Source organism: Vitis vinifera, chromosome 18 (assembly GCF_030704535.1).
Source record: "Vitis vinifera cultivar Pinot Noir 40024 chromosome 18, ASM3070453v1".
Lineage (NCBI taxonomy): Eukaryota > Viridiplantae > Streptophyta > Magnoliopsida > Vitales > Vitaceae > Vitis > Vitis vinifera.
Genome location: NC_081822.1, coordinates 33,728,895 through 33,754,569, shown reverse-complemented (window position 1 = coordinate 33,754,569; position 25,675 = coordinate 33,728,895). Strand labels below are relative to the sequence as shown.

Below are 25,675 nucleotides of genomic sequence, written 5' to 3'. Positions count from 1 at the left end.
CCCCCATCTAACGCTTCATCAGCCCGCCTTAGTGTCACCGCCCCTTGCAACCTGTTCTTCTTCCCAGCTCCTCACAGTGCCCCCACCCAGATTTTTTCTTTTTTTCGGTGCCAAAACCCTTATTTCTTCCTCGCCCTTCCCTACCCAGATTTTTTCCTTTTTCCAGTGCCTCCAAAACCCTTCATTATTCCTCGCCATTCGGTGCGAAAACCCTTCCTTCTACTTTTCCCTTTCCCACTTAGATTTTTTTCCTTTTCGTTTTTGGTGCCCTAACAAGAATCGAAGTCCTGGAATCTTCCTCCCCAAGGCTTCTACCCTCGCTATCTGCATCACCCATTTTCGAGCACAACATCGGCTTGTTCCACTCTAATGTGTTCGCTAGAAAAATCAAAGAAAGGCATCGAATAAGAACTACGAAGGCAGAACTGGCAGGGAAATTGAGGGATGTTGGAAAATGAAATGAGGTATAGGAATGGAAAGATAGGGTTTTGTGGAGAGCGAAAATACGAGGGCGCGATGAATTAGAGGAGCGAGTGAGGAGTGTTGTAAACGAGTGTGGAGATGGGTTGAGAAACATGGCCCTCAACTGACTCCGCCACATCATCTTCATTTCTGCATATTGCCTTGCGCTTCTCTATTCACTTCATCCCACACCCACAGGTCGCTTGTGGTTGTATATAAATTAAAAAATGCCTTATATTTTTAGTCATATGGGTGTATGGTCTCTTACACTACTTTCATCATTTGGTCATCAACAACTCATCTATTAAGTTTTACGGTGTTATACTCGATTTTGCAGTGATTCTAAAAAATATTTTAATATTTTTATTTTTTTTAAATTATTCAAATATTTAAAAAAAATCAGAAACACTTTTTAAAATTATTGACAAAACACATTCTAATTTAAAACTAATTTTCTCAATTTTCAAATAAAATTTTAATTTTTAAATAATATATAAATTATTATTATTATTATTATTATTATTATTATTATTTTAATAATATATAAATTATATATTTATGACGTCACTAGTTCGATTGTCGGTCCGACCAATGAACTGTGAACCGATAACTTTTTCGGTTTAATTACCGGTCCGATTCTGAAAACATCACGATCTACAATATCAATCATAGGTAATCCTGTTACCATGTTCTTCCGCACTAACAACTTCAACCCACAAAAATTAAGATGACAAAACCAAATATGCCAAAGCCAATTGCTATCTTCTATTGTTGCCTTCAAACTAAATAAAGTTTATGTTTGAAGAAACATAAGAAACATCCTATTCTTTGTCATCTACACTTTTGTAATCATCTTCTTATTTTTATCACTAATTCTTTGTCATCTGCACTTTTGTAATCATCTTCTTATTTTTATCACTAAGGGTGCAAACTCCATTAGAAATATTAATGATATGCTCTTTTTCTGTTAATTGTTTCATACTCAACAAATTCCAAAAAATACATCTGCTATAGTAACATCAGTACCATCTTTAGAACCTATTTTAACATTACCTTTGCCCATGATCAAAACTTTGGATTTGTTTCCAAAATTAACATCATCTCAAATTGATTAATCTAATTGTGAAAACAATTCTTTCTTACCACACATATGATTATTACATTTTGACGATCTATATTTGATATTACTACATTATAAGCCAATACCAAATTCTGTTCTATCTCGACGGTGTTTACCTGCTCATCATGTTCATTATGCAATTTTGTCGACATTCTGACTTATACAGCCCATACTTTTTGCATCTAAAACATTGTATGTGTGAATTGTCTTTAGGTTTGGAAGTATTACCCCTTCTTTTAGAAGAATTTGTGTCACCATCTCCATTTTTATTGTTGAAGTTGTTGTGTCCTCTTCTACTTCTACCACGACCATAACCTCTAGCACCTTGTTGGCCACCACAACCTCCAGTAGATGCTCTACTCTACAGGGCTTGCTCCAAATTTGTAGAGTTGATTATCTGATTCATTCGTTATTCATGCAAACACAATGAACTTATCAACCCTTCAACTGTGAGAGTGAATATATATATATATATATATATATATATATATATATATTTTCAATTATTGCAACAACATAGTCAAATCTTGCACTTAAAGAACGAATAATTTTCTCTGCTATTTGTTGATCATCAAGCTTCTCAAAATTAACTTGCATCTAGTTAACAATACTTTGTACTCAATCAAAATAATCTGAGATAGATTTAGAGTCATTCATGCAAAGAGACTTGAATTCATCTCTTAATGTTTGCAACTTCATTCGCTTGACATGTTCATTACCTTTATATAACTTTTGTAGAGTAACCCATGCCTCTTTTGTTGTTTCTGCCTCTAAGATTTTCTCAAATATGGATTCATCCATTGCTTGGAAGATTGTATAAAGTGCTTTTTGATATTTTTTTTCGATAATATTTCAATGAATCTTTCTACTCCTTTGATAGCGTCTCGAATTCTTTTGAATCAATTACTTTATTATAACTAATATTCACTAGATCCCATAAATATCAAAATCTAAACAAGACACGCATTTGAATACACCAGTTATCAAAATTCTTACTTGTGAATTTTGGGAGTTGAGGATGAATTGAGTTATTATTTGCAGCTATATTTTCATTAACAAGATTACAACATTCTTGTGATTATGCACATTCCCTGGTATTCTAACTCTGATATGATATTTCACCTTTCTTGATCTTTTGGCTCTGATACTAATTATTGGAATCCACACAATTGAGTATTGATAATATTTTGTTAAAATAAAAATTTATTGTATTATACTTTTAAACATAATAACAAGCCTATTTATATTAAACTAATCATACTTGTATTATGATTTCAATTTCTATTAGACTAAGATTCCTAATTAATATAGGAAACTTAAATAAATAACTGTTCCTAATATTTATCAAATTTATAAAATTATTCTAATTTCACTTTCAGTAGTATTATAATTTCAACGAAAGTTATTATTATTATTTTTTTGTTTTAGATAACACAAAAATGTTTTTGAAAACAGCACCATACATACCTAAAAAAACCCATTTTCCGTTTTTAAGAGTGAAAATTTGTTTTGAAGTCCAAACAGACTCTTAACCATTTTAGACATCTTTTGCCCAAATAGTTGGATTCTCTTCACTCATGACTTCCAAAGTAAAAAACAGTGTCGTATTGGGATGGTCCCTCCAATTCATTCCCATGTGAAGGTGCCAACTACCTTTGCGGTGGAGGATTGTTTTGGTCATTTCACTACTCTCCTTCTTTCTTTCTCTTAAGTGGGTGTAATGGAAATATGGGCATGTTTAACAACAACCGTTCTAAAAAATATCAAATAATAGTTTTTAAAAACTCTTCTCAAAAAAATATTTTTGAAAATAATTATTAAATAAGGTCTATATTTTCCCACGAAAACTCTTTTTGCATCCATACTATTTATACATCCATTTAAAAATTGATTTAAAAATCACTCAAACACAACATTATAATTACAGAGCATATCCTTTCCCTAAACTCATCTTTCTCTTCATTTTTTTCTCTCAATCTATTTCTTCTCGACCACAAACTCTAATTACAGAGCATATTATTTAAAGCTTATTTGATATCAAAAGACTATAACGTGTATTCATAGCTATTTCAATTTTTTTTATATATTTTATTTGAATCTATGCAACGTGATATAATTTTTAACTAAAATTTGTTGTTATAATAATTTAAAAGCAATTAGAAAAAATTTAGAAGTGAAAAATTATGAAAAATTTCAATGTAAATAAAAAAAAACATAAAAAAATACAACCAGTGACAACTACATACAAAAAATAATTTTTCTTAACAATTTTTTTCCTTAGTATATTCTAATAATGAAACATAACCGTAAAATTTGTGATTGAAAAAAAAAAAACCAAGTTAGAGAAAAGAAGAAGAAGAAGAAGAAAAAGACCGGTATAAAGATAAAATAATGAGAAGAATGATTTGATGATTTTAAAATTATAGGGTGAATTTATAAATAATTTTTTAATTTTTAAAATGACATATAAATGCAATCTATCTAAATTTTTTTTGATAGATATAAATATAATTTTTCATATAATAATATCCATAAATGCGATTAAACCTATAAAAATAACTATAATTTATAACTTTTAAATTTGTAAATTATTATTTTTAAAATACTTTTTAAATTATTTTTGAGTTTCACAATCATTTTTAGACTTAATTACTTTAATTATTCATTTTTAAATGTAAAATATTTCTAAAATAAGAGATATTAATAAATTTATATAGGTTTAAAATATATTTAAATATTATTAAAATATGATGAAATATTATTTACATTTCCTATTTAAGAATAATAGGAGATAAATACATGGACCTTTTAATTTTAAATATATATATTTTTTACCCTGGACAGACGTGGGCCAATCAAACAGCGCCTCTGCATCTCCCCACATTTGCCGCGTTACACACAAATATAACCCTCAATGACGCCCATGTCCGTACGCTCTTATAAGACAGAGAGAGCGACAGAGAGCGAGAGAGAGCGCGTGAGACACCATCGCCAGCTTCGATGTCTCCGCCTCCCATTTCCGGTTCTCCAGGACTCGTACAAACCCCTAATTCTGCTCCCCTGTCTTCACAAATTCCACACCTCCATTTCCACCAAAAAGTCGCCGTTTGATTGATCCCTCACAATGTCGGCGATCTCGAACTTTCCGGCGGCTCACCGGCATCGCGCAGCGCCAGTGGGGGTTTCGGAGGCGGGGAAGTTTGGGTTTCGGTCGGCGGTGGCTTCGGTGCCGTTCCAGGTGATTTTCTTGAAAACGATGCGTTTTGGCCTTGCTTTTCCTGTAAATTTCATAAGGCAATTACAAAGTATTGGTTTTTGATGGCATTGGTGCAATTTTCTGAAAACCTGAGGGCAATTGTCACTTGTGTTTGATTGAAGAGGCAATTTTTGGTGATTGTTGGGAATCGATGTTTGCTGAAAATTGCTTGTCAGAAGAGACACATGAATTGAGGCCTTGACTTTGAAAATATTCACCAGTGCTGCCATTGAGTTTGGGAAGCAATTCGCAAATCGAGTAGCATTTTTGTCTTTGGAAATGTTATAATTGCTTAATTCTCATGTTTTCTGATAGGAAATGTTATAGTTACAATGGAAGTTAAAGTTCTAAGAGAAGGGATAGGTAGACCTACGAATGATGAAATAGGAAAGTTTTTAACTGTAACTATTTTGAACAGTCCTGGAAATTGAGAACCCACTTGATCCCCCACCACAAATCTTCCCAAAAACAGATTCTCTCCCACCACAAACCGAGTGTACCCGGTAAAATCCTGAAAAACCTATGCAATAGCCTTCCATGGGCTGCCTGTGACCACCTGACTATAGTGTTGGCATCCCATTCATTAGTACGTGTCTCATGTATGCTTAGAATAACCTGATGCTACAGAGCAGAACTCTCCCTAGGACCCTCCATAGCCATTTCCATATTCCGTAGAGAAATCTTCCCAAATTCCACCTTAAGCTTACACACTAGACATGTATGGCAAAATTTTGACATCTTTAATTTATTTCTTTATTTATTTTAATATTGGTCAAAATATCAAACTTGAACCAAAAATTAGAATCACTGAGCTGAATAAAAATGGTAATTTTTATGAATTTTGCATCTGTCAGATTGAACTGCTGGCCTGTTCAATTTTGTGCAAGTGATTGAAAATTATGGCCAGATTTTGGAACTATGATTATTGTGGCAATGTAATGTCACTGTTAATTTTTCCCACAGTAAATGCTGTTAATATATGTGCTAATGATGCTAAGCAATGTGAATTAACTCTTTAATTTGCTTCTTTGAATAGACACAAGAAATAATTGCTCATACTTTTTCTAAAAAAATTGCATTCATGTCATTGGATCTATTTGGAGAAGCAAATTGGAGAGCTACTTCATTCTATTTAAGCATTTTGTCCCTTATATCATTCACATAGAGGTTCATAAGTAAATAGTCAGGAAAGAAATATGCAAATCTGTTAGTGTCATAGCATTTTAATGTAAATTTGTTAGTGTCATAACATTTTAGCATTGTAGATTCTTGGAATTTTGTTAATTTTGTTTCTTTAAAACAAGGGTTAAGGTCACTTGCCAATTTCATCTTAGACCACATAGTAATGGTATATTTTTTTTTTAATTTATTTTTGAGTTTTATTTACTTTTAGGGGTTATATTTCATATTAAGTGTGTTACACCCAAGCGTTTGTTGAAATCCAGGAAGGCCAAGTAATGTTTGATACTACTTTCTTTTGTTTTGGTTCCTTCTGGTTGTAGGATGATATATTTTGGCGTTCTCAGTCAGCTCTTAGTCACTCAAGGAAGGCAGCTAAATATCCAAGTGTTCAAATGGCATTAGTCGATGAGAGGGTTGCACATGGTAGAAATCTGGCAAAACCTTCCAGAATTTTGGTAATTAAACTAGTTTAATGCACATTCCAACACATATTAGTTTGGGTCAATAAGGTGTAGTGTAGATTCTTCATAAACAATACTTTTAGAATACTTCAGTTTACAGGTCTTCATCTTTCCTGCAATTGTATATGACCCTTTAATGATTAGCATAAGTTTTCTTTGCAGGCATATGATCTTGTTCAAGGACCACTTGTAAGTCGTGTATTCCTTGATCTCCTCATAAAACACGATTCTAGTTTGTTGGCATTAACTTTAATGTGCCTCCCTTTCAAGAACAAATGCTTCCCATTGCTATGCATTAGGGCATCTAGTGCTTCTTCTTCTTCTTCTTCTTTTTTCTTTTATTTATTATTTATTTATTTTTTTTTTACAGATTTTCAGTCATATGAACTCAAGTGCATTTCTTGCTGTTATCCTTGATAAATATTAGTGAGATGAACTTTCTATTATTGCAATCATGACAATTAAGCCTCCCCAGTTTGAATATATGTAAACTTATTATTGATAGATGAAAAACTTTACTGTTTGGGAGACTCCTCCCTTCCCTGCTCTACTATCATTTAGACATGACAAAATGATCTTAAGCAAAAAGATTCTTGCAATTTAAGTTCATGTTTCTTGAGAAAGTGCATAAGCTTTTAGACACTTGAAAGAACACCTTATTATCTTTAGAAGGTAGTGTTGCTATTATTTAATTTGGTTTGCAACATCTTTATTTCTCCAGGAGCCTGTTAGTGTTGTCTCTAACATTGAGATTAGCTCAATTGCTTTCTGTGGTTAGGGAGGAAGGAATCTAGTACAGTCCATTTAGTTAGTTGGGGATGTAGTCTTTTAGTCCAAACAAGATTGATGGATTGCAATTATATAGTTTGATCCTGAGGAACAAAGGCTTCATTGGTAAATGATTGTGGATATTTACTACAGAGAGAAGATTCCTTGTAGAAATTTAAGATAAAAAATTGGTGTAATTATAGAATACCGGGTAAGATACCAATTAGGCATGTGGGGAACTTCTCTCTCTCTCTCTCTCCTTGGAAAGCCATATTTCAAGTTATCTATATCCTTTTTGCTCACGCTAGATGCCTTGCTAGAAATGTGTTCATAATTTGTTTTTGGGAAGATGTGTGACGTGGAATCTTTCTATTAAGCAAATGGTTGAGGCCTACATAAGCAAGAGGAGATTATTCCTACAATTCTTTGATGATTTGGCAGGAAATGGATTGTGGAGAGCATTTTGTTGATTTTTATTTGATCCTGACTTTTAATTCCTTGTTTTTGTTTTTGCCTCTCTCTCTCTCTCTTTTGGTGTAACTTGTATGTCTCACTTGTACTTGGGTCCACAGCGTTCATGCCACCTCCACCAGCCCAGTTATCTTTGCTTCGTAGTTCTTACCTATCAGAAAGAAGTTTGGTTTGGAGACAACATTTTCCAAGATTCTGTCCTTGACCTTTTAGACTTCTTAGATCTTGAAGATATATTATTTTTTATTTGCCTCAGGAGAAATTCTAGAATATTTGAGAATAGGTGTCCTATAGAGGCTTAATGGGAGGTCGTGCATTTTTCATTGTCCCTTTGGGTTTCAACCACAAGTGTTTTGTGTGGACCCTTTTGAGCTTGATATTGCTTGATAGGAGTCTTATATGTCCATCCAAGATGAATGCTTCTGAGGTGTGAGTTGATTGGAGACCCCTAACAGGTGCTCTCAAGTTAAACTTTGATCATTGTTCTTTGGGTAATTTGGGTCAGCTTGGGATAGGAGGTTCCGTTAGGAAGCATGATGGTAGACTATTGACAGCCCTCTCTAAGCCTATTGGTTTTGGGATTAGCCACTGAGGTGGAGATTCAGGCTCTTTTAGAGGGATGTGGCACTGCCTAATTTCATAGTGGAGGAGGACTCCTTATTGTCATGTCCTGGATGTCAAATGCTAATCATGGTGCTTGGAAGTAAGATGTGTGGCTGAGTCAAATCATTATTACTGGAGAATTAGGGTCCTCTTGTGGTGTGGTTGGATTCGTTACTCAACTAATCAGATACATGAATTTTCTAAGTAATTATGGGGCCTCTAAGTTAGAGTTCTTTTGTCGGAGGTTTTTTCCCTTCCATGAGCACTTCTCTTTATGTTGGCTTTGGAGTTGTTTTGTATTGGAAGGTCTTCTGCCCCTTTTATTTGTGTATGTGCATGTGCATGTTTTATTTTTGTGCTTCTAGCCTTTCATGTTTGCTTTCTTTTCTATATTTCTTTCTTCTTTTTGGTCAGATTTAGTTCTTTTGGATGGATGATAAAGCGTACAATTGTTGATGCTCTAGCTTGTGCTAGTAATCCCTTCTCTTGGAATTTCATTTTTTTTTCTTCATTTAGAAATTTTAATGATCATGATCTTGATGGGCTTACCTGTTTCATGCAAATCTTGCTTATTTGGCTATTTACCCACTGAATGAGAGATTTTTAAGTTTGTGAATCAATGGATTATTTCCACCAAATGCTTTTCTTGTTTCCTTGTTTCCTTGCTGAGGCTAAAACAGTCTTTGTCTCCATTGTCTAAATTGATTTGAATGGCAAACTTCATCTGATGTTAAGGCTTTTGGGTGTCCAGTTTATCTACAAAAAGATAAGGCTAACAAGGTGCTTGGTGCTCCAAGCTAGAAGGATAAGAAGGCTCTTATTGTTGGTATGCACCTTCTTTGTAAGAGTTGTTTTCTATTATGAAGGTCGTCCTCTTTGCTAGGCATTAGTTGGTTAGTCCTGTTGGAGTTGTAACCCTGATGGAAATTTTTAGGACTTCAGATAAGAGGGACAGGCTAAAATCTTGTGCCCTGATCTTTTGTTGGGGGTGTATTTGGTGATTTGGTTGGGAGAAATTACTAGAGTTCTGAAAGAAGACAGTTATTCTCCAAAATTTTGCTTTGGAATAAGGATCTCATTTTTGGCTTCCCTATGGATTCCATTTTGTGAATAGTCTGGAGGTGTTTCCCTGAGAATTGTATTGTTTGGTTGGATATTAGTTTGTGATACTTAGGATCATTCTTCTATGTTAATTGCTCTTGGAGACCACTGCCAAATGGGATAGTTAAAATTGACTGTGATGTTTGTTTCCCTTGGAACATTGTTTAATCTTCTTCAAACTGGTCTGGTTTAGTTGGTGGCATCAAAGGAAGCACCCAGACAACTCCAAAATCAGGTAGGCTAGAAAACTGCTCCCTTGAGAGTAGTTTTATCGTTGGGGTTTATGTTGCTCTGATGTTCTTTATTTTTTATGTTCCATCATTTTTCCTTCTTCTGAAGGATCCTCCATCCTTCAGGATATGTAACTTGTAGTTATCTTTTGGTTGCAAACTAAAACCCTTGAAGAGTTCATTTTTAGCTGAGATAAGAAATGGAGCCTTTCATGTATTATTTCTGATAGAGAGTTGAAAACTTTTACATTTATAACAAGCTAGCAAAGTTTGTTAAGAATTTTGTGTTTAGTCTCTGTCCTCTGTATTGGATGGATTCTAAATGTTGTTTGAATTGCAAAATTTCTAGTTTGTTTGTGAAAAATATGAACACTTTTAAGGTGATATTTTGTTGAATACATTGGTTAATTTCCTCAAGCCTTTTTCAGTGGACATGGTTGTGTGTGTTGTTATGGTGTGCAGGTAAGATGGAGTTCTATTGCAGACAAGTCAATTCCTGATCCTCCAACAGCTGTTCTTGTGCATGGCATTCTAGGTAGCCGGAAGAACTGGGGTAGGTTTTTTTCCCTCCCTATATATATACATAGCAATCGTGAATTCTATACTTCCTAACATGTTGAAATGCTAACACTCATGATAGTTTTTTTGTGCCTGTGTATGTTTGTTTTGTTGATATTTTTATTTTATTATTTTTTTTATTTTTTAAAACTTATATATGAGTTGCAGGAATGAGCATAGGAACAAAGAGAAATCATACATCTGAGATGGCAGTTTGGTTTTCTTTAATGAGCCTAGGGAAAAGGATAATCATTTATATGATATTTTGATCATGTATTGATCCCTTGACGTATTGTTGCATGAAAATTTTATTGGTGCATTCACCTCTCCCATGACTGAAATGATATTTTTGCACTGAACTGTTCTTGTTCTGTGATATGAACTGTTAAAAAAAATGACTTGACCTTCAAATTTTGATTTGGAAAAAAGGAATCCTTGATTCTATGATGAAGAAGGAAATTAGCTTCAGGTCTATCTTGTGCTTGTTTTATCAAATATTTTGAGTAGTTTAATGCATGCTGATTTACATTTTTCCTGTGCTTATTATGTTGATCTTATTCAGCATTTCCATTTCCAAAGATGTGCTGGTTTGTTTGATTTAGACGATCAAACCATACACTTCTCACCATTTGCATGGTACTGTCCATGTCTTGTTTTCTTCTTCTTCTTCTTCTTTTTCTTCACATTTTTGGTGTTTTCAACTAGTTGGACTTTGGGCTTTGGTGTTTTCTGTTGATGCCATTGTTGGAAGAAGTTCCATTTTTTCCCGGTTGTAGATACCTTTCTTGCATTTTCCTTCTTAATTCAGTCTCCAGTTTACTTTATACAGTGATAGAATATTTACTTTATAGCTTGTTATATATGTATATATACAAGCAATTGCTTCTTCGGAATTTCACTAATTAACATCTACATTACAGGTACCTTTGCTCGGAGATTGGCCCAGGCATTTCCAACATGGCAGGTATTTTTTCTGTGGATTTCTGTTTGTTTTAGTGTTACTTCTTGTATTTTTACATAGTTCAAATGGAACATTTAAATATGTGATCTAGTTATGGTTCTCAATTATAATTTCCTTCTACAGTTTTTTTAGAGAAGAAGCTTATTTAGATGTATCTGCTTCTGCTTGTAGTCTTGCTTCTACTTGGAAAGCCTTTCTCTCATTATTGAAAATGAGTTGCAAGTATATGTTCAAAGTTATATTCTTTATGGTTATCAAACACTACTTGTTTTGAATGGGGAAGACGATTATTTCGATGGATGCAATTCTGGTTATGATCGAATCATCTTGCACTGTTTACAATGACTCAGTTCAGTCTTCACTTCTTTCTACCATTGGTACAGTGACTCCAGCCAGCCTTTACTAATTAACCCTGTCAATTGAAATAGAAGTTATATTGGAAACATTTTTGTAAAGTAGGGATAAAATTATCAAGGGACATGAGAAACCTTGGCATCTAGTGCTGAAATTATTAGATGCATTGATAAAGCCAAAAATGATGAATTGTGCATATTGGTGGTCCGACCACCTACATGGTAAGACAAAAATGTTGCATAAGGAGAAGGTTTTGGTCATTTATGGATAGCTCCCTTGTTCTTTAATCCTATTTTGTAGGTTTGCAAATCTGGCATATTGCATTATGTGTTAACTGTTAGGTTTGAACCTCTTATTGTACCTATGTAGGGGTTATATTATAACTTTTACCTATAATACTTTAGAGATGTATTGTTTTGCTTCTTAGCCGAGTGTTTTAATTTCAACTTTATATAAATGGTGCATCCATACTGAACAAAAGCATTTTGGTTCATGACATACGAATCTCACTTGTTTCACATGATTCTGTTGACATAGTTTCTCTCAGTAGACCTGCGGTGCCATGGTGATTCAGCATCAATTAGTAAGAGGGGCCCTCATACTGTTGCTGCAGCTGCTCTTGATGTCCTAAAGCTAGTGCGTAATCCCAGACCTTTATTTAACTTCTATGCATTTAATGCATGCATATGTTTCTTATCGTTCTTCATTTTCTAAAACCAAAAAGAGATGTGCTCTAGACTTTGTATTTTTGGATTCTATACATGGATCAATGGATTCCAAGTGGGTCATTGGAAGAGTTATCTTGCTTTGCTAGGCCAAAAATAGTTGTCTAAAAGTATTTCAACCATAGTTGTTAACTCATAAAACATATTGTGTATCTTTTTTCTATTTTTCTATATCGTGTATCGTATTTTATCATATCATGTATCATAAGTTTTTTATATTATGAAAAATAAATAGAAAAAATATGTATATGTATGTATATCTATTGATAGTATGAAGTATAGAGTAATATATAATAAAAAAATATAATGATTTTATGGAAAATAGTAGGATCTAAAGAGTTCACCATCATTTGACCAACTTTTTATGGAAAATATAACCAACTTTTTAGGTTCACTGTCATTCCTTTTCCACCAAAAAAGAAATAAACAAAAGTTAACATATTGAGTAAAAAATTTTATTCACTAATCACCATCATTTTCATTTTCAACATTCAAACCATTCAAATGAAAATTCTCCGATATTCATTGTAAAAGTAAACTTACTTGACTTCTAATATAACATTTGACAATAAGAATGTATCTTTTCATATAAAGGGTATTTTACCCATTTCTCTTTTTTATGATCAATTTTTAATCTTTTAGTATATTTTAAACAATTAATATAATAAATTCTTTTAACAAAAAAAATTGATTTTTTTTTAAAATTATAGAAAATAGTTGAAGATGTATGTATTATTGTATCATAATATCATGTATCTTATATATATCCCTTTAAAATTAGATATAGATTGTGATATGTATCGATTTTCATAAAAAATGTATCATATTGTTGTATTGTATTGTGTATTGAGAGTTTTTAACAACTATAATTTCAACATCTAAGCATCTTTAAACTCTTTACACTAGTTTTCACCCATTAGTTGGCTTATCCTCATGGGGAAATGATCATACATGTTAACTTAAAACTCTACTAGCTATTGATACTATCGGCCTGGCTCTGGTTATGATACATCCCATATTAATGTGCTACTGATGTGCCAAACCAAAAAAAAAAAAAAAAAAAAAACAAATATCAAATAGGAATAGAATGAGAAAGGAGAAAACAACTCTAATCTTCACAACTCTCATTGGCTTTATTTCTCTGTATTTTCTCTTTTGTTGGGGTTGCCTCCCATCTGTTTCATGATGGTTGTAGTGTTGAATTACTTCTCTTGTTTCTCCCTTTGTTCCTCTCTCATTTCTCCCCCTCTTCTCTTTGGTTTTTCCAATGTCTTTTTCTTGTTTTCCTCTCTGCCTCCGACTCTGTCTCTCCTCTCTTTCTCTTTCTCTTTCTCTCTCTCTTTCTCTTGCGTTTCCTTTGTTTTTCCGTCTTTTTTTCATTGATTTGTGTGGAGAGGGAAATTCACCACCACCTGCCCTTTGATGGCCTTCAAATAAGTCATTTGCTCTACCTTGCTATTTCCTATGGTTAAATTTCCATTCTATATTTTTTCTTTCCTTTTTTCTATAATAACATTTGTTGGAATTGGAATTTTTTCCCACCCATATAAATCATTATAAACTTTTATAAGGATGTTATATGAAAATAGAAATATATGACACTTACTTTTTAATTATTTTTTTCTTATTTTATAGTATTGTTTTTCCTTTTATAATTACAAAATAGATGCCAATTATATAATTTAATTATTATTTTTCCCAAATAGAAAAAATTACCTAATTCAACTGTTATTTTTTTTTCAGGTAGCAAAAAATTTATGCAATCCAATTATTATTATTTTCCAGTTCTTTTATGGAATTATTAATATGATTCTTTGTGATGTAAATGAATTTATCCTTTATTTATTATACATATAGTTTAAATTATTTTAAATATTTATCACCTATGAAAATTGGAGTCTTAAAAGGCTTATGCCTCGCCTTGTGGGCACCAAAACACTTTGCCTTGCGCATTTGCGTTTGAAAACTTCGATAATAACCACTAAGAAAACTGGTGTCTGGTTGATTGTAAATAAAGTGACATTTAAGGTCTACATAATTAGAGCCTGGGATAGCTCCTTAGTGAAGATACTTTTTTAGCTTCAAAGTTCAACATCATGGGTATTGCCTTCTGACTCGAAGGTAAAAACAATGTTTGTTGACTTGAAACTTTAAAAGGCTTATACCCTAATGCCTCAAGGCTTATGCCTCGCCTTGTGGGCACCAAAACACTTTGCCTTGCGCATTTGCGTTTGAAAACTTCGATAATAACCACTAAGAAAACTGGTGTCTGGTTGATTGTAAATAAAGTGACATTTAAGGTCTACATAATTAGAGCCTGGGATAGCTCCTTAGTGAAGATACTTTTTTAGCTTCAAAGTTCAACATCATGGGTATTGCCTTCTGACTCGAAGGTAAAAACAATGTTTGTTGACCTGAAACTTTAAAAGGCTTATACCCTAATGCCTCAAGGCTTATGCCTCACCTTGTGGGCACCAAAACACTTTGCCTTGCGCATTTGCGTTTGAAAACTTCGATAATAACCACTAAGAAAACTGGTGTCTGGTCGATTGTAAATAAAGTGACATTTAAGGTCTACATAATTAGAGCCTGGGATAGCTCCTTAGTGAAGATACTTTTTTAGCTTCAAAGTTCAACATCATGGGTATTGCCTTCTGACTCGAAGGTAAAAACAATGTTTGTTGACCTAAAACTTTAAAATGTTGAAACCAAACCCCCACCACCCCCCCCCCCCCCCCCCCCCCCCCCCCCCCCCCCCCCCTTTTTTTTTTCTTTTGATAGGTTAAAATGTTGAAACCCTTGTTCTTTTGGTTACTGCCAATGATATATCTGAATGATGATGTGTTAGGATATGAATAAATATTCGGTTTAACTCCTAGATATCTTGAACCCCTATAATCAAAATTTTAGTTGAGTTAAAATAAAAAAGCCATAAGCCTGGCTGGAAATGGTTAGGGCAATCTTTTTGCCAATGGTATATCTGAATGATGATGTGTCAGGTTATGAATAAATATTCTGTCTAATTCCTAGATATCTTCAAGGGCAGTTTTTTCCTCTTTTCTCTTCATGCATACTGGCTTTGTTATTTTAGTTTCTCTAAGTATGTTTTTTTTGTCAGTCCAGTCTAGATATAGTAAATATAGAATGGTGAATAAGCTTCAGTGGAACACAAGGCTACTTCAAAAAAAATAATACTGGACATGTATGGTTCAAGAAACATATCTATTGTTTGTGTTCTATTATCAATTTGAATGATTTGGCTGGCTATACTTTTTTATTTTTTTCAAGTTCCATGATGAAGTTATACAAGATTGAATCATTATAAGGTCCATATGATTTACATGGATATGTCAGTATAGATTACATGTATAGCATTTTTTTATCGGTACCTGAGAATTCATTGTAATCTAATTTCAGCTTTTCTTGTTTCACTTACGTCTTCTATATTTTAAGGTTTTTTTGTGTGAGGAACTGAATCCACCGGTGTCCAGGAAAAGCATTTTCTTGCGCATCAATATAATTAATATACTTGAGAAAATCTTTTTAAAATTTTTGTTTCATCATCTTGTCTGAAATAGGTTGCACAGCTTAGAATAACACCTCGAGTTCTAGTTGGTCACAGCTTTGGAGGAAAAGGTAAGTTATAACTAGTCTAACTTATTCCAATTCATGGATGATACATGATGATTAAATTATAGATTTTTTTGCTAACTGCTTAATCCACTCCCTAAATTTTCATGCAGTTGTCTTGAGCATGGTGGAACAAGCTGCAAAACCTCTTGCACGACCAGTCAGAGTAAGTTTGAAGTCTGCTAGAAATTGTTAAGGTGGTTTTGAATTTTGGTAGGGTGAAAAATTGTGTCCCCCCACCCCACCAAAAAAGGAGAAAACTTTGGTTATGTAGACATTGAATAATGTAAAGATTATGCCAGTTTAAGAAACACTGAACTAAATTATCAAGTGAAGTTATGTTAACTTTGAGTTCAAGGTGAAATCTGGTAATTCCAGAACTGGTAATCTTCATGAAATTTGAATTGTGGTTCAAGCAATTATGATCTATTATTCTTTTTTTTTTTTTTTAATTTTATAATCTATTTTTATTAGGTTTGGGTTCTAGATGCAACTCCTGGGAAAGTTCGTCCTGGTGGAGATGGAGAGGATCATCCAGAGGAACTAATATCTTTCCTTAGTAAAATGCCCAATGAGGTGAATTTCTGGTCCATTGTTGTTTTCCTATTTTTAATATAATGAGTTCCATTGGAGACATAAACATCTAATTGGCATCTTCGTACGGTGTATTTCTTTTCTTTATGTTGAATTAAAAAATTTGTAATTTCCAGATCAGTCAACCAAGTTGTGGAGCAACTACCTCAACAACTGAGGCTTTTTTTGGGGACCTCTTGCCTCCCGTAGTTACTTTTCTTGTTGATCTTGTAGTTATTGCTGTGCTACCATGTTTCCTTATTTGTTGGTTGTACTCCTGCATTTTCTTTTTCTGAAATATTCGTTCCAAAGGGCCAAAATATTTTCTACTTTGAAAAAGAACCTCCATGTTTTGAAAATTGTAAATGTAACCTCAAATGTACGAAAATGCCCCTTACCTTCCTTTGTAAAAAATGCATTGATGTGAAATGGGTATAAAAAGTTTGATGAAGGGTTTTTTGGTCCAAAAGGGTTATTTTTTTGTGTTTTGGAAAAGTGGAGGGCATTTTTGTGAAATAGGGTCATATTTTGACCCTTTTAATCAAATATCCACTTCTTTTCTTTTTTCTATTCTCTTGCAGTCTTCTAGTAGTCTCTGGTATTCAAGGATAAGTCATCCTTCCTTGGAATTTTTACCGATAAATAGTTAGTTTTTGACAAATGGAAGAACTATTCTTAGGTGTTATGTGTCTTAACGGGTTTTCACTATTTTGGTCTTTTTTATTTTTAATTTTTTTATTTTAGCAGTTTAGTATCTTACATCATTAAGTTTATGTTTGGTTCTTGATAACTACTAAGAAAAGGAGGGAACAAAAAAACCAGGGAAAATAATTTTCTCATGTTTAGTTTACCGTGGAAAATGTAGAAGAAAATCAAATATAATTAAAATTAGTTAGAAACTTCTATATTTTCAAATTATTTAATCTTTATATAGACAAGAAAAAATAAGTGAAATGAGCTTGGAGAAGTGTGTAAAAATAATTTATTAACTCTACATATGTTTTTCATTTTTCTTCACTTTTTCTTTTAGTCTATTTTTCCTTTCTTTTTTCTTTCTCTCACATTGTCTTCAAATTTTCCAAGAACCAAACATGGGGTAATGATTCCTTATTCTCTCTTCCAAACAAAAATGCTACTCCCATCCAGTTTTTTTTTTCTTTGATAGGAAAAAAGCATAAATATATTAGACATGCCTAAGAAAAGGCGCATCAATGGACACATGGTGTATACATATGACTCCCACGAAAGGCGTGCTGAAAAAGGAGGGAAAATACAATAGACAACCATTAAGCTTAGCCAATCAACAAAGTTAGTCATTGAGCTACTCCAATCTTATGTCATGTTTTGTTGCCTATCTTGTGAAGGAGAACGTATTTAATAGAAGTTGCAATCTTAAAATAAATGAATAACTAAATGACATGTGGCTTTACAATCATAGGTCTTGCGGTTAGTTAGGAAAAACTTAGAGCTTGTTTAGAAATGATTAATATAAAAACGCTTTTGTCAGTAACGCTTTTATCAAAAGCACTTTAATGAAAAATAATTAGTGTTTGGATATAAACAACAGAAATATGCTTTTGGTCATGTTTTTGGGAATTATCAAGGGATACTTTTGGTAGATGTTTTATTTGAAATTCAATTGCCTCTTTTTTTTTTTTTTTTTCTTTTTTTGAGAAAAGCACATGTCAAATGCAAGTGCAAGAAACAATTCAACTGATTTTCTATACTTTGAAGTGTTCTTTAAATTTTTTCCAAATGCCTCATTTTTATAAGGAAAGCCCTCTTTGAATCACTCCTAAATGGACTCTAGGTGTCCAATCCATGAGTGGACCAAGTTAGTTCAATTCTCTACCTATTGGAAATAGGACCAGACGAACATTGGTGGAGAACCAACTCAAACCGAAGAATTGAGTCTCAGTTGAATTGGTTTGAAGGTTGATGCATCCTGACTTGCACCTTTAATATGCTTAGCCCAGTAGTTTGTATGTGCAAAACATTAACCTTGGGCTGAGTTGCCAGTATATAATTTCATGTACATAAGTTTTTTCAGTGAATATCAGTTGCATTTGTCTTCTGAAACATTGATGTAGTTGAAATTTTAATCCTGGAGTTCAAAAAGATATGCATTTGTGCCCTTCATTATCAGAGTTTCATTATTATTTTGGAGTATGACTGGAAAATCTTAACTCTGGTGGAGAATCATTTGTTACCAATTATCATTCCTCAAATGTGGGCAGTTTGATTTCCAAATAAATACAATTGTTGCATTAGTAAACCTTTGGTCTTTCTGTTGTATTATTTTTAGTTTATTATTACTAATCATCATGTTTGTCAGAAAAACAAAAAAATTGTTACTAATTGTCATGTTCACTCTACTTATGTATGATTATTCCAGTAATCAGCTTTTATAATTTTTCATGTCATTTGTTCCTTGTTGCAGTGAACCAATTTTAAGCTTTATAATATTTAATTTATCTTGTAAAATATTTTCCTTTTTGGGCATGATTATGAGCATCTTATAATCTCTTCTTTATGGAAGGTGTTTTCAAAGCGGGATGTTATGAATGCTCTTATTAAAGAAGGATTTTCCAAAGATGTGGCACAGGTAATATCAAACATACAAGCTAATTTGGTTTTACTTAGATCTCAATGGTTTACTTTCAAGTTGGGATGGTGAAACTCATGATGAATAGAATGTTATAGATTTTCTCCATCTTTTCCTATTTTCTTTTCTGGTCTTAGCTTAGTTTTTTTGTTGTTAAATTTCATATCGTTGGTGATTTCCAAAACCTTGGTAAATTTTTGGTCATGTTGCTTTTGTCCTAGGATACATTTATTCTAGACTACAACACTGCCAGTTTGAATGTGCAACATTTCTGTTGACCAACTTGACAAATGCTATTTGGTTAATGGTTTGGTAAGTCTTATTATTGTGGATGAGATGAAAAAAAGATTATGAGTGCTGCTTAAGCAATTAGTTTGTTGCATCAAGATATTTTTAAAACATTAAAGCTTGTAGTAGGGAATTATTGTCGCTTTTTTGTTCGATCTTTGAATTATTTTTTCCTTTTTTATTTTGAATTTCTTATACATCCCCCAAAATTTTATGTTCTTCTCATTTTTGTTCTCACGTCCAGTGGGTGGTAACAAACCTCCAACAGACCAGTTCCCCTGGTTCATCATCGCCAAGCTTCTCATGGGTGTTTGACCTCAAGGGAATTGCTGAGATGTATCAATCCTATGAAGAAACAAATTTATGGTATTCATGTTCAGAACTTGTTTTTCATCTTGAATTGATGTCAAATCTCATATTATTCTTCTAAATACGGCTTATTTCTGAAGATCTTCTAATTTGATAAATTAATAGCAATACCACTGACTTGTTAGTAGACTCTGACATGGGTTGAGGTAGCAATACCACTATCTTTGCAAGGGTTGAGGTAGGAGTTCAACTGGGGGTTGGAGTTGGTGGAGTTCTTTATGGATGAGGCTTGTTGATGTGGAGATTAGGTGAAATGGAAGGGTTTAAAAGAGGAGAGGTTTTCCTTAGAACTTCTTTTGATTTGATATCGGTAGGAGTAGTTGTCAACTGCCCTGCTTTAGAGACTTGGAAAACTGCCAACACTCTGAAAGTGGCCTATCTTTTATCTTGATGGGAGGATAGGAGAGGATTTTGACACCAAATCATTTGGTGTGCAGATGGAGGTACTTGGCAAATTGGTGTTGCATGTGCAGACATGGAGTCAGTTAACCATCTTTTGAGCCCTTGTCCTGATGCTTGGGCTTTTGGGACTGGTTTTCATGCTTTTTTGTAGTTTCTTGGGTGCTTCCAAGAACAATAGGAGAGCTACTTGTGAATTTGTTTGGAGATATAGGAGGCAAGAGTGGAGTAGTGTTCCCTTCAAGTTATAGGGGAATGAAACTCCTGACAGCAGACTATAAGATTGTTTTAAGATCTTTGCATGCTTTGGACAGAGGGTGATCTTTTGATCTGGACATGCTCTTTTATGAGCTCATAAATAGTTTAGGTTATACACAGGTTAAGAAGCTATTGGCTTTTGTTTGCTTTGTTTTCTGTCCTTTTTTTTTTTTTTTTTTTTTTGCCTTATTTTCTTCTCACTTCCTGTGGGCTGTCCATATAAACTGCCTGTGCCCTTCGGTTGCACTGCCCTCAATGCTTTTCTATTACATTTATTTTCCTATTAATGGAAACTATGTTGACATCTTGCAATTCTTGGAGGTTAACCTAAATACAATCTTGCCTTTTAAACCCTTGCTTCAAGCGCTATCCAAGCTTTAGGTCCCTAACCCAATCTCGACTCAAGCTCATCTTTTCTGAGCTCCGGGTCAGGCAGGTCCTAGTTATTAGGTTTTGATTAGGTTAAATGACAGAGGGAGAGAAAAAAAAAAAAGAAGAGAAAGACAAGCAATGAAGACAGACAACCAAGAACACAATTATTGATATGGATGCAAAAAGGCTTGCAAGTAGGATTAACAACATTCCCCTTGCATAGTTGATTCGGAGGCAGTAGGGGTTTAGCTTTCAGGCCATGGTACCGTTGTAGTTGTCTGGATAACAAAGATGAGGGTTCTGGGACTTCATGCCAGGTGTGGGTCATGATGATGTGGTCTAGGTTTGGTGTTTGGGTAGGTGAGGTGAAGAAGAGTTTTTCAAAGGTTGATGGTGATGGAAGTGATCCAGAGTGTGCTGTAATTGGCAGGTCATTATAGTGATATTACCGTGGAAGAAGTATAGCAATTATAGAGGAAAAACTCCAACCCTAGACAGACATTGACTTCAGGCTGAGGTTTCTGGGTTTCTTTGGTGCTTTAACCTGTAAATTTGGCACATGGACCCTAATGCTAGCCCTAGATTGATTCATACAAAACTGGCTGCAATCTGTTCAATTACTATTACTTTTGTTTGATAGTAATAATAACTAATTGATAAGATAGATTAGGTTTAGAAAAGCCTTTTGCCCTGGCCCAACCTGGACTGAGGTTGCGTTGATGTTTCTTTAGAAAAGTTGCATTTGTATGATAGTGGGATTTACCATATTCGAGTATAGAGAGCCGAAAAAGGGCACTTCCCATGGACATGTTCCTCTCAAATCCTTTTCTTGGACCTGTTCTTCCCGAATCCCACCTTGGGTTTATCATCTCTTTTCCTTATCCTTCTATTGTCATCGACCGAAGCTAAATGGGTGTTAGGATTTACCAAACCGGTGCACTGAAAAACTGAGCTGATGACTGGCAACTAACTCTTAAAGCAAGGAGTCAGGATGGTGATGGGAAGTTCTGGGATTGATTACATGTACTAACCAGAGAAAAAAAATAGTTCCATATTAAAAAACTATAAAAAATATAAGAAATAGAGAAATACTTGGCTTGTGACAAGAGTGCTTTTACCCATTTGCCATATTGACCCTGTTTTGACCATATTACCTCTTAATACTTTTTAAAATTCATGCAGGAATATTGTGGAAGATGTACCACGGGGTGTGCATGTGAATTTTTTGAAAGCAGAAAGGAGCTTGCACAGGTGGGCCCTTGAGGATCTTCAGAGGATTCATGCTGCTGAGGATCTGGCTGCTGATGAAGGTGGTGGAGTGGAAATGCATGTTCTTGAAGATGCTGGTCATTGGGTATGTGGCTCTCACCTGCTTCAATTCTTACAATTATCTTCTGAACCACCTAGTATACACTTTACAGGTGTGCTTATGCTTGCATTTCTTTTAACAAAAAAGGGGAAAGACCTCCCTCAGTCAGCTGGTCTAAAACAAATTGTTCACCATAAAACACAAATCAAATGGCTTGATGGTCCAGCTCAACTGGATTAGTGGTGATAAAAAATGGTCTAAAATGAAATTTATGAATAAAATGGACTGTTTGTTGCTTAAAATCATGAAATATGTCTTCTGAAAAATCTATAGTTTTAGCAAGGTTGAGGTTTCTTTTCCTATAGTTGTTTTGATTGCTATTATTTGGAAACTAAATGAAGAAACTTATATGACTTCCTTTGCCAACCCCAGCCCCTTGTGATTCCCAAGTCAGTTACCTTTTAACCCAATACTACTACCATAAGTTCAGTCTTTTTTGTCAAAAGACTCTTAGCCTTTGCTTAGCAAACAGTTTCATCCGAAAATGTATCAAATGGAAATAGCGTCCCATGCTTCTGGTGTTGGCTTAGGTAGGATTGTATTAGAATCATCTAAAGACAACTTTAATGGCTGTTCAATCCTGGAATCACTAATTTCTTTATAATCCTTGGCAGGTGCACGCTGATAACCCAGATGGCCTCTTCAGGATTCTCTCCTCTTCCTTCCAAGGAATCAAAACCTAACGAACTCCCGAATTTTCACTCCGGTTCAGTGTCAGCATTCCTCAAGTTTTAACCAATCGTTGTTTACCGTCTTCATACATTTAGCTTTTCTTTTCAAAATTTCTGCATTTGTTTGTATCATAATAGTTGTGCATATTCTTTTCTTCCCATGTCTGTTCACCACAAGTCATCATTGGTTTGTCCCAATACTAAAGTGACCACTTCTTGAATCAATCAGTTTTGTAATGCATAGCAAAGGTTTTATATACCATTAGGATCACCATCATGGAAGTCCTGAATAAACGCGTTCGCTGGCTGCCAAAAATGGATTCTGGGAAAATTCTTTGAAATTGCAGTAGCTGGAAGGAAACAGGAAGGAGGGAAAAAAAGGGGAAAGAAAAAGAAAAACTGGTTATCGGCTCAAAGGAGATGAGACAAGGAGACTTCCTATACGTATCTTTGGTTTCTAGTGCTTCATTTGTACTGCTGGAGTATGTCTCATTTGAATCATGTCAACATATAGTGAATCATGTCAACATATGGTTTTTACCCAATATTTATGTCTCATTTGAACGAGTGCCTGGTGTTTTTTTTTTTTTTTTTTCATTTTTCTAAGAATATTAAACTTGATATTATATCATAAGGAAAAGAGAACATCTTGATGATACCCTTATTTATGGATGTAAAAATGAAATGCCCTCAAAAAACCACTCTTCATATCTACTTTATGCCCCCCAAGATTTATAGCAAAACTGACCCACAAGTTACAACATTAGCAACCCTTGACTGGTGCTTCTGCACTAGGGTTTGGTTTCCCTGTATAATCTCATCATCGGCCTTTCTTATATGGTATACATGCATTGCATGTGCTCCTTCTATTTATGTTGATATAATGATATTATCAGCCTGAAAGAAGTGTAAAAAAAAACTGAGGAAAGACCACCTCATTTAACCACCACAGCAGCAGTGATGCCGGACAGCGAAAACTTGTTCCAGGGTTGATCCTTGGAGGGCTGTTTTCTGTCGTTGTAACCGGACCATTTCATCTGCATGAAGCTGCGCTTCCGCCATGGCCCCATGTGGATCTTCTGCTCCTTCATGGACCTCTTGGCGGCATCGCATACCACACGCAGGATGGCGTTGAGGTAGTCGGATTTTCCGATGTAGGATTTGGGGAGTTGGGCGATGAGTCTGCGGTACTCATCGCAGGCTTTGGCCATCTCGAATTCAGTTCGGAATTCGAGCTCTATAAGGAATGGGATTTGCTTCTTCCTCCCAGGGGTGCTTGCCATTACCTCTATATATTCATGTGATCCTGGAAATGTAAGAAGGGGATCAGCTACCACATAGTAATGGCAAACAGAAGATTCCCGTAATCCAAATTAGAATAAAATAAGAAAAATCAACATAATTACCTCCGGGGAACTTGTGAGTGTGCCTCCACTTGGAAGTACGGAGAGAGGCAGAGAAACCCTTGAGGCAAAGCAAATCCACCACTCTCCTCCTCAAACAAAGGGCACACTCATCTGAATTTGACTTGGAGCAGCTGCACACTAGTGTTTCTCTTGCCCTCTCCACCACTCTCCCTATCTCTTCCCTCAACTTTGCACCCATTGAATTACATCTTTCCATTATTTCCTGCCAAAATTAAACCATTTTTTCTAAGCCAAATTTTAACAAAATATTATTGATGAATAGAAAATTTATATTATTTATTCAACTTTTTTTATAATTTATTTAATTATGTCCAAATGTTAAGCAAACTCAATGGGTCAAAAGAAAGTTTTGAGAACCAAGTTGACTAGTATGGCTTGTATCATTATGATAATAATTATTTATTATTTATTATAAAATTATAATATTTTAAGGTGATGGTAGAAGCTGACATGAACAAAGGCTAGGCAGAATTTTTTTTTTTTTTTTATGGAAAAATTATTTTGTCAGAAAATCTTGCATATTATTCCAAAAATATGCTGTCAAATTAAAAAAAATAAAAAATAAAAATGGCATACCCACCACTAATTTTTTGGTTAACCTTTTCTAAATTTATTTGTGGAGGAGAAGCAAATGATTATTGGCCATATATTTGGCTTTTAACTTCTTCCACATTCATAAAGGAAAAACAAAACAAAAAAAATCTCAAGTCTCTATCAGTTAAATAAAATCCACATGAACTTCAATAGAAAAAAATATTGAAAGGAAAAAAAAAATTCCAATACGAGTTGGCCAGAGGATGAAAGAAGGAAAAAAATCAAAGTAGTTGGTGGTGAATTTTAAGAAAGATGATCATCCATATTTTTTGCTACTGATTTTCTCTTTTGATGAATTAAAAAGCTCAAAATCCAGCAACCCTTTTGAGTAATCATCATAACTCAATCATTTCAATCAAAACAAACACATAAAAATTCATGAGTGATCTCCGAAAATTGAATCCAAACAAGCCTTATTATCAGTGAAGAAGAAGATGACGGAAAAAGAGAAAAAAAAAAGTACCAGAAGCAAAGCCTCTTGTGAATCCCAGAACTCTTTTCTCTCAATGGGGTCATGCAATTCATTGTTGGCAGCTTCATCATCAGCCCAATCACCTTCAGAATTTCGATCCAGTTCTTCGTCTTCTTCATCAAAAAACAATGAGATTTTCTCTTCGAGGCTGTCCCCGCGTTGATGATCATCTCCAAGAGCCTTCTCTTCAATAAGATGCCCCATCCTCTTGAAGAAGAAGGAAGAAGAAGGTGTTGCCAAGAAGAAAAGGCTCTTGCTGGAGAAAATTGGCTTGAGGGGTGTAGGTATATATAGTGGGGTGTACATGTGACAAAAGCTTTGGAATTATTATTATTATAATTATTATTATTATTATTATTATTTTAATTATAATTATAATAATAATTATTATCATAT

At 34.0% G+C, this 25,675-nt stretch overlaps 2 protein-coding genes across 3 annotated transcripts; one reads left to right on the top strand and one right to left on the bottom strand.

Moving 5' to 3' along the window:
- The first annotated feature begins 4,495 nt into the window (after positions 1 to 4,495).
- On the top strand, positions 4,496 to 23,353 carry LOC100265321 (abhydrolase domain-containing protein C22H12.03). 2 transcript variants are annotated; one of them, XM_019217897.2, is made up of 14 exons: positions 4,529 to 4,820; positions 6,341 to 6,475; positions 6,644 to 6,670; positions 10,117 to 10,207; positions 11,133 to 11,176; positions 12,065 to 12,163; positions 15,831 to 15,888; positions 15,996 to 16,048; positions 16,357 to 16,458; positions 16,593 to 16,661; positions 18,995 to 19,060; positions 19,593 to 19,714; positions 21,929 to 22,100; positions 22,730 to 23,353. In XM_019217897.2, the coding sequence occupies exons 1-14, from the start codon at positions 4,707 to 4,709 to the stop codon at positions 22,796 to 22,798; spliced, it is 1,221 nt and encodes a 406-aa protein (XP_019073442.1). In that variant the 5' UTR covers positions 4,529 to 4,706; the 3' UTR covers positions 22,799 to 23,353. The 2 variants fall into 2 exon arrangements, with proteins under 2 accessions (XP_010645904.1, XP_019073442.1); XM_010647602.3 differs by lacking the exon at positions 16,593 to 16,661 and having other exon boundaries at positions 4,496 to 4,820.
- Positions 22,961 to 25,577, bottom strand: LOC100244818 (uncharacterized). The gene is made up of 3 exons (XM_002277966.4): positions 25,271 to 25,577; positions 24,193 to 24,415; positions 22,961 to 24,092 (listed from the first exon to the last, which is right to left on the bottom strand). The coding sequence occupies exons 1-3, from the start codon at positions 25,481 to 25,483 to the stop codon at positions 23,722 to 23,724; spliced, it is 807 nt and encodes a 268-aa protein (XP_002278002.1). The 5' UTR covers positions 25,484 to 25,577; the 3' UTR covers positions 22,961 to 23,721.
- Between the last annotated feature and the right edge of the window lie 98 nt (positions 25,578 to 25,675).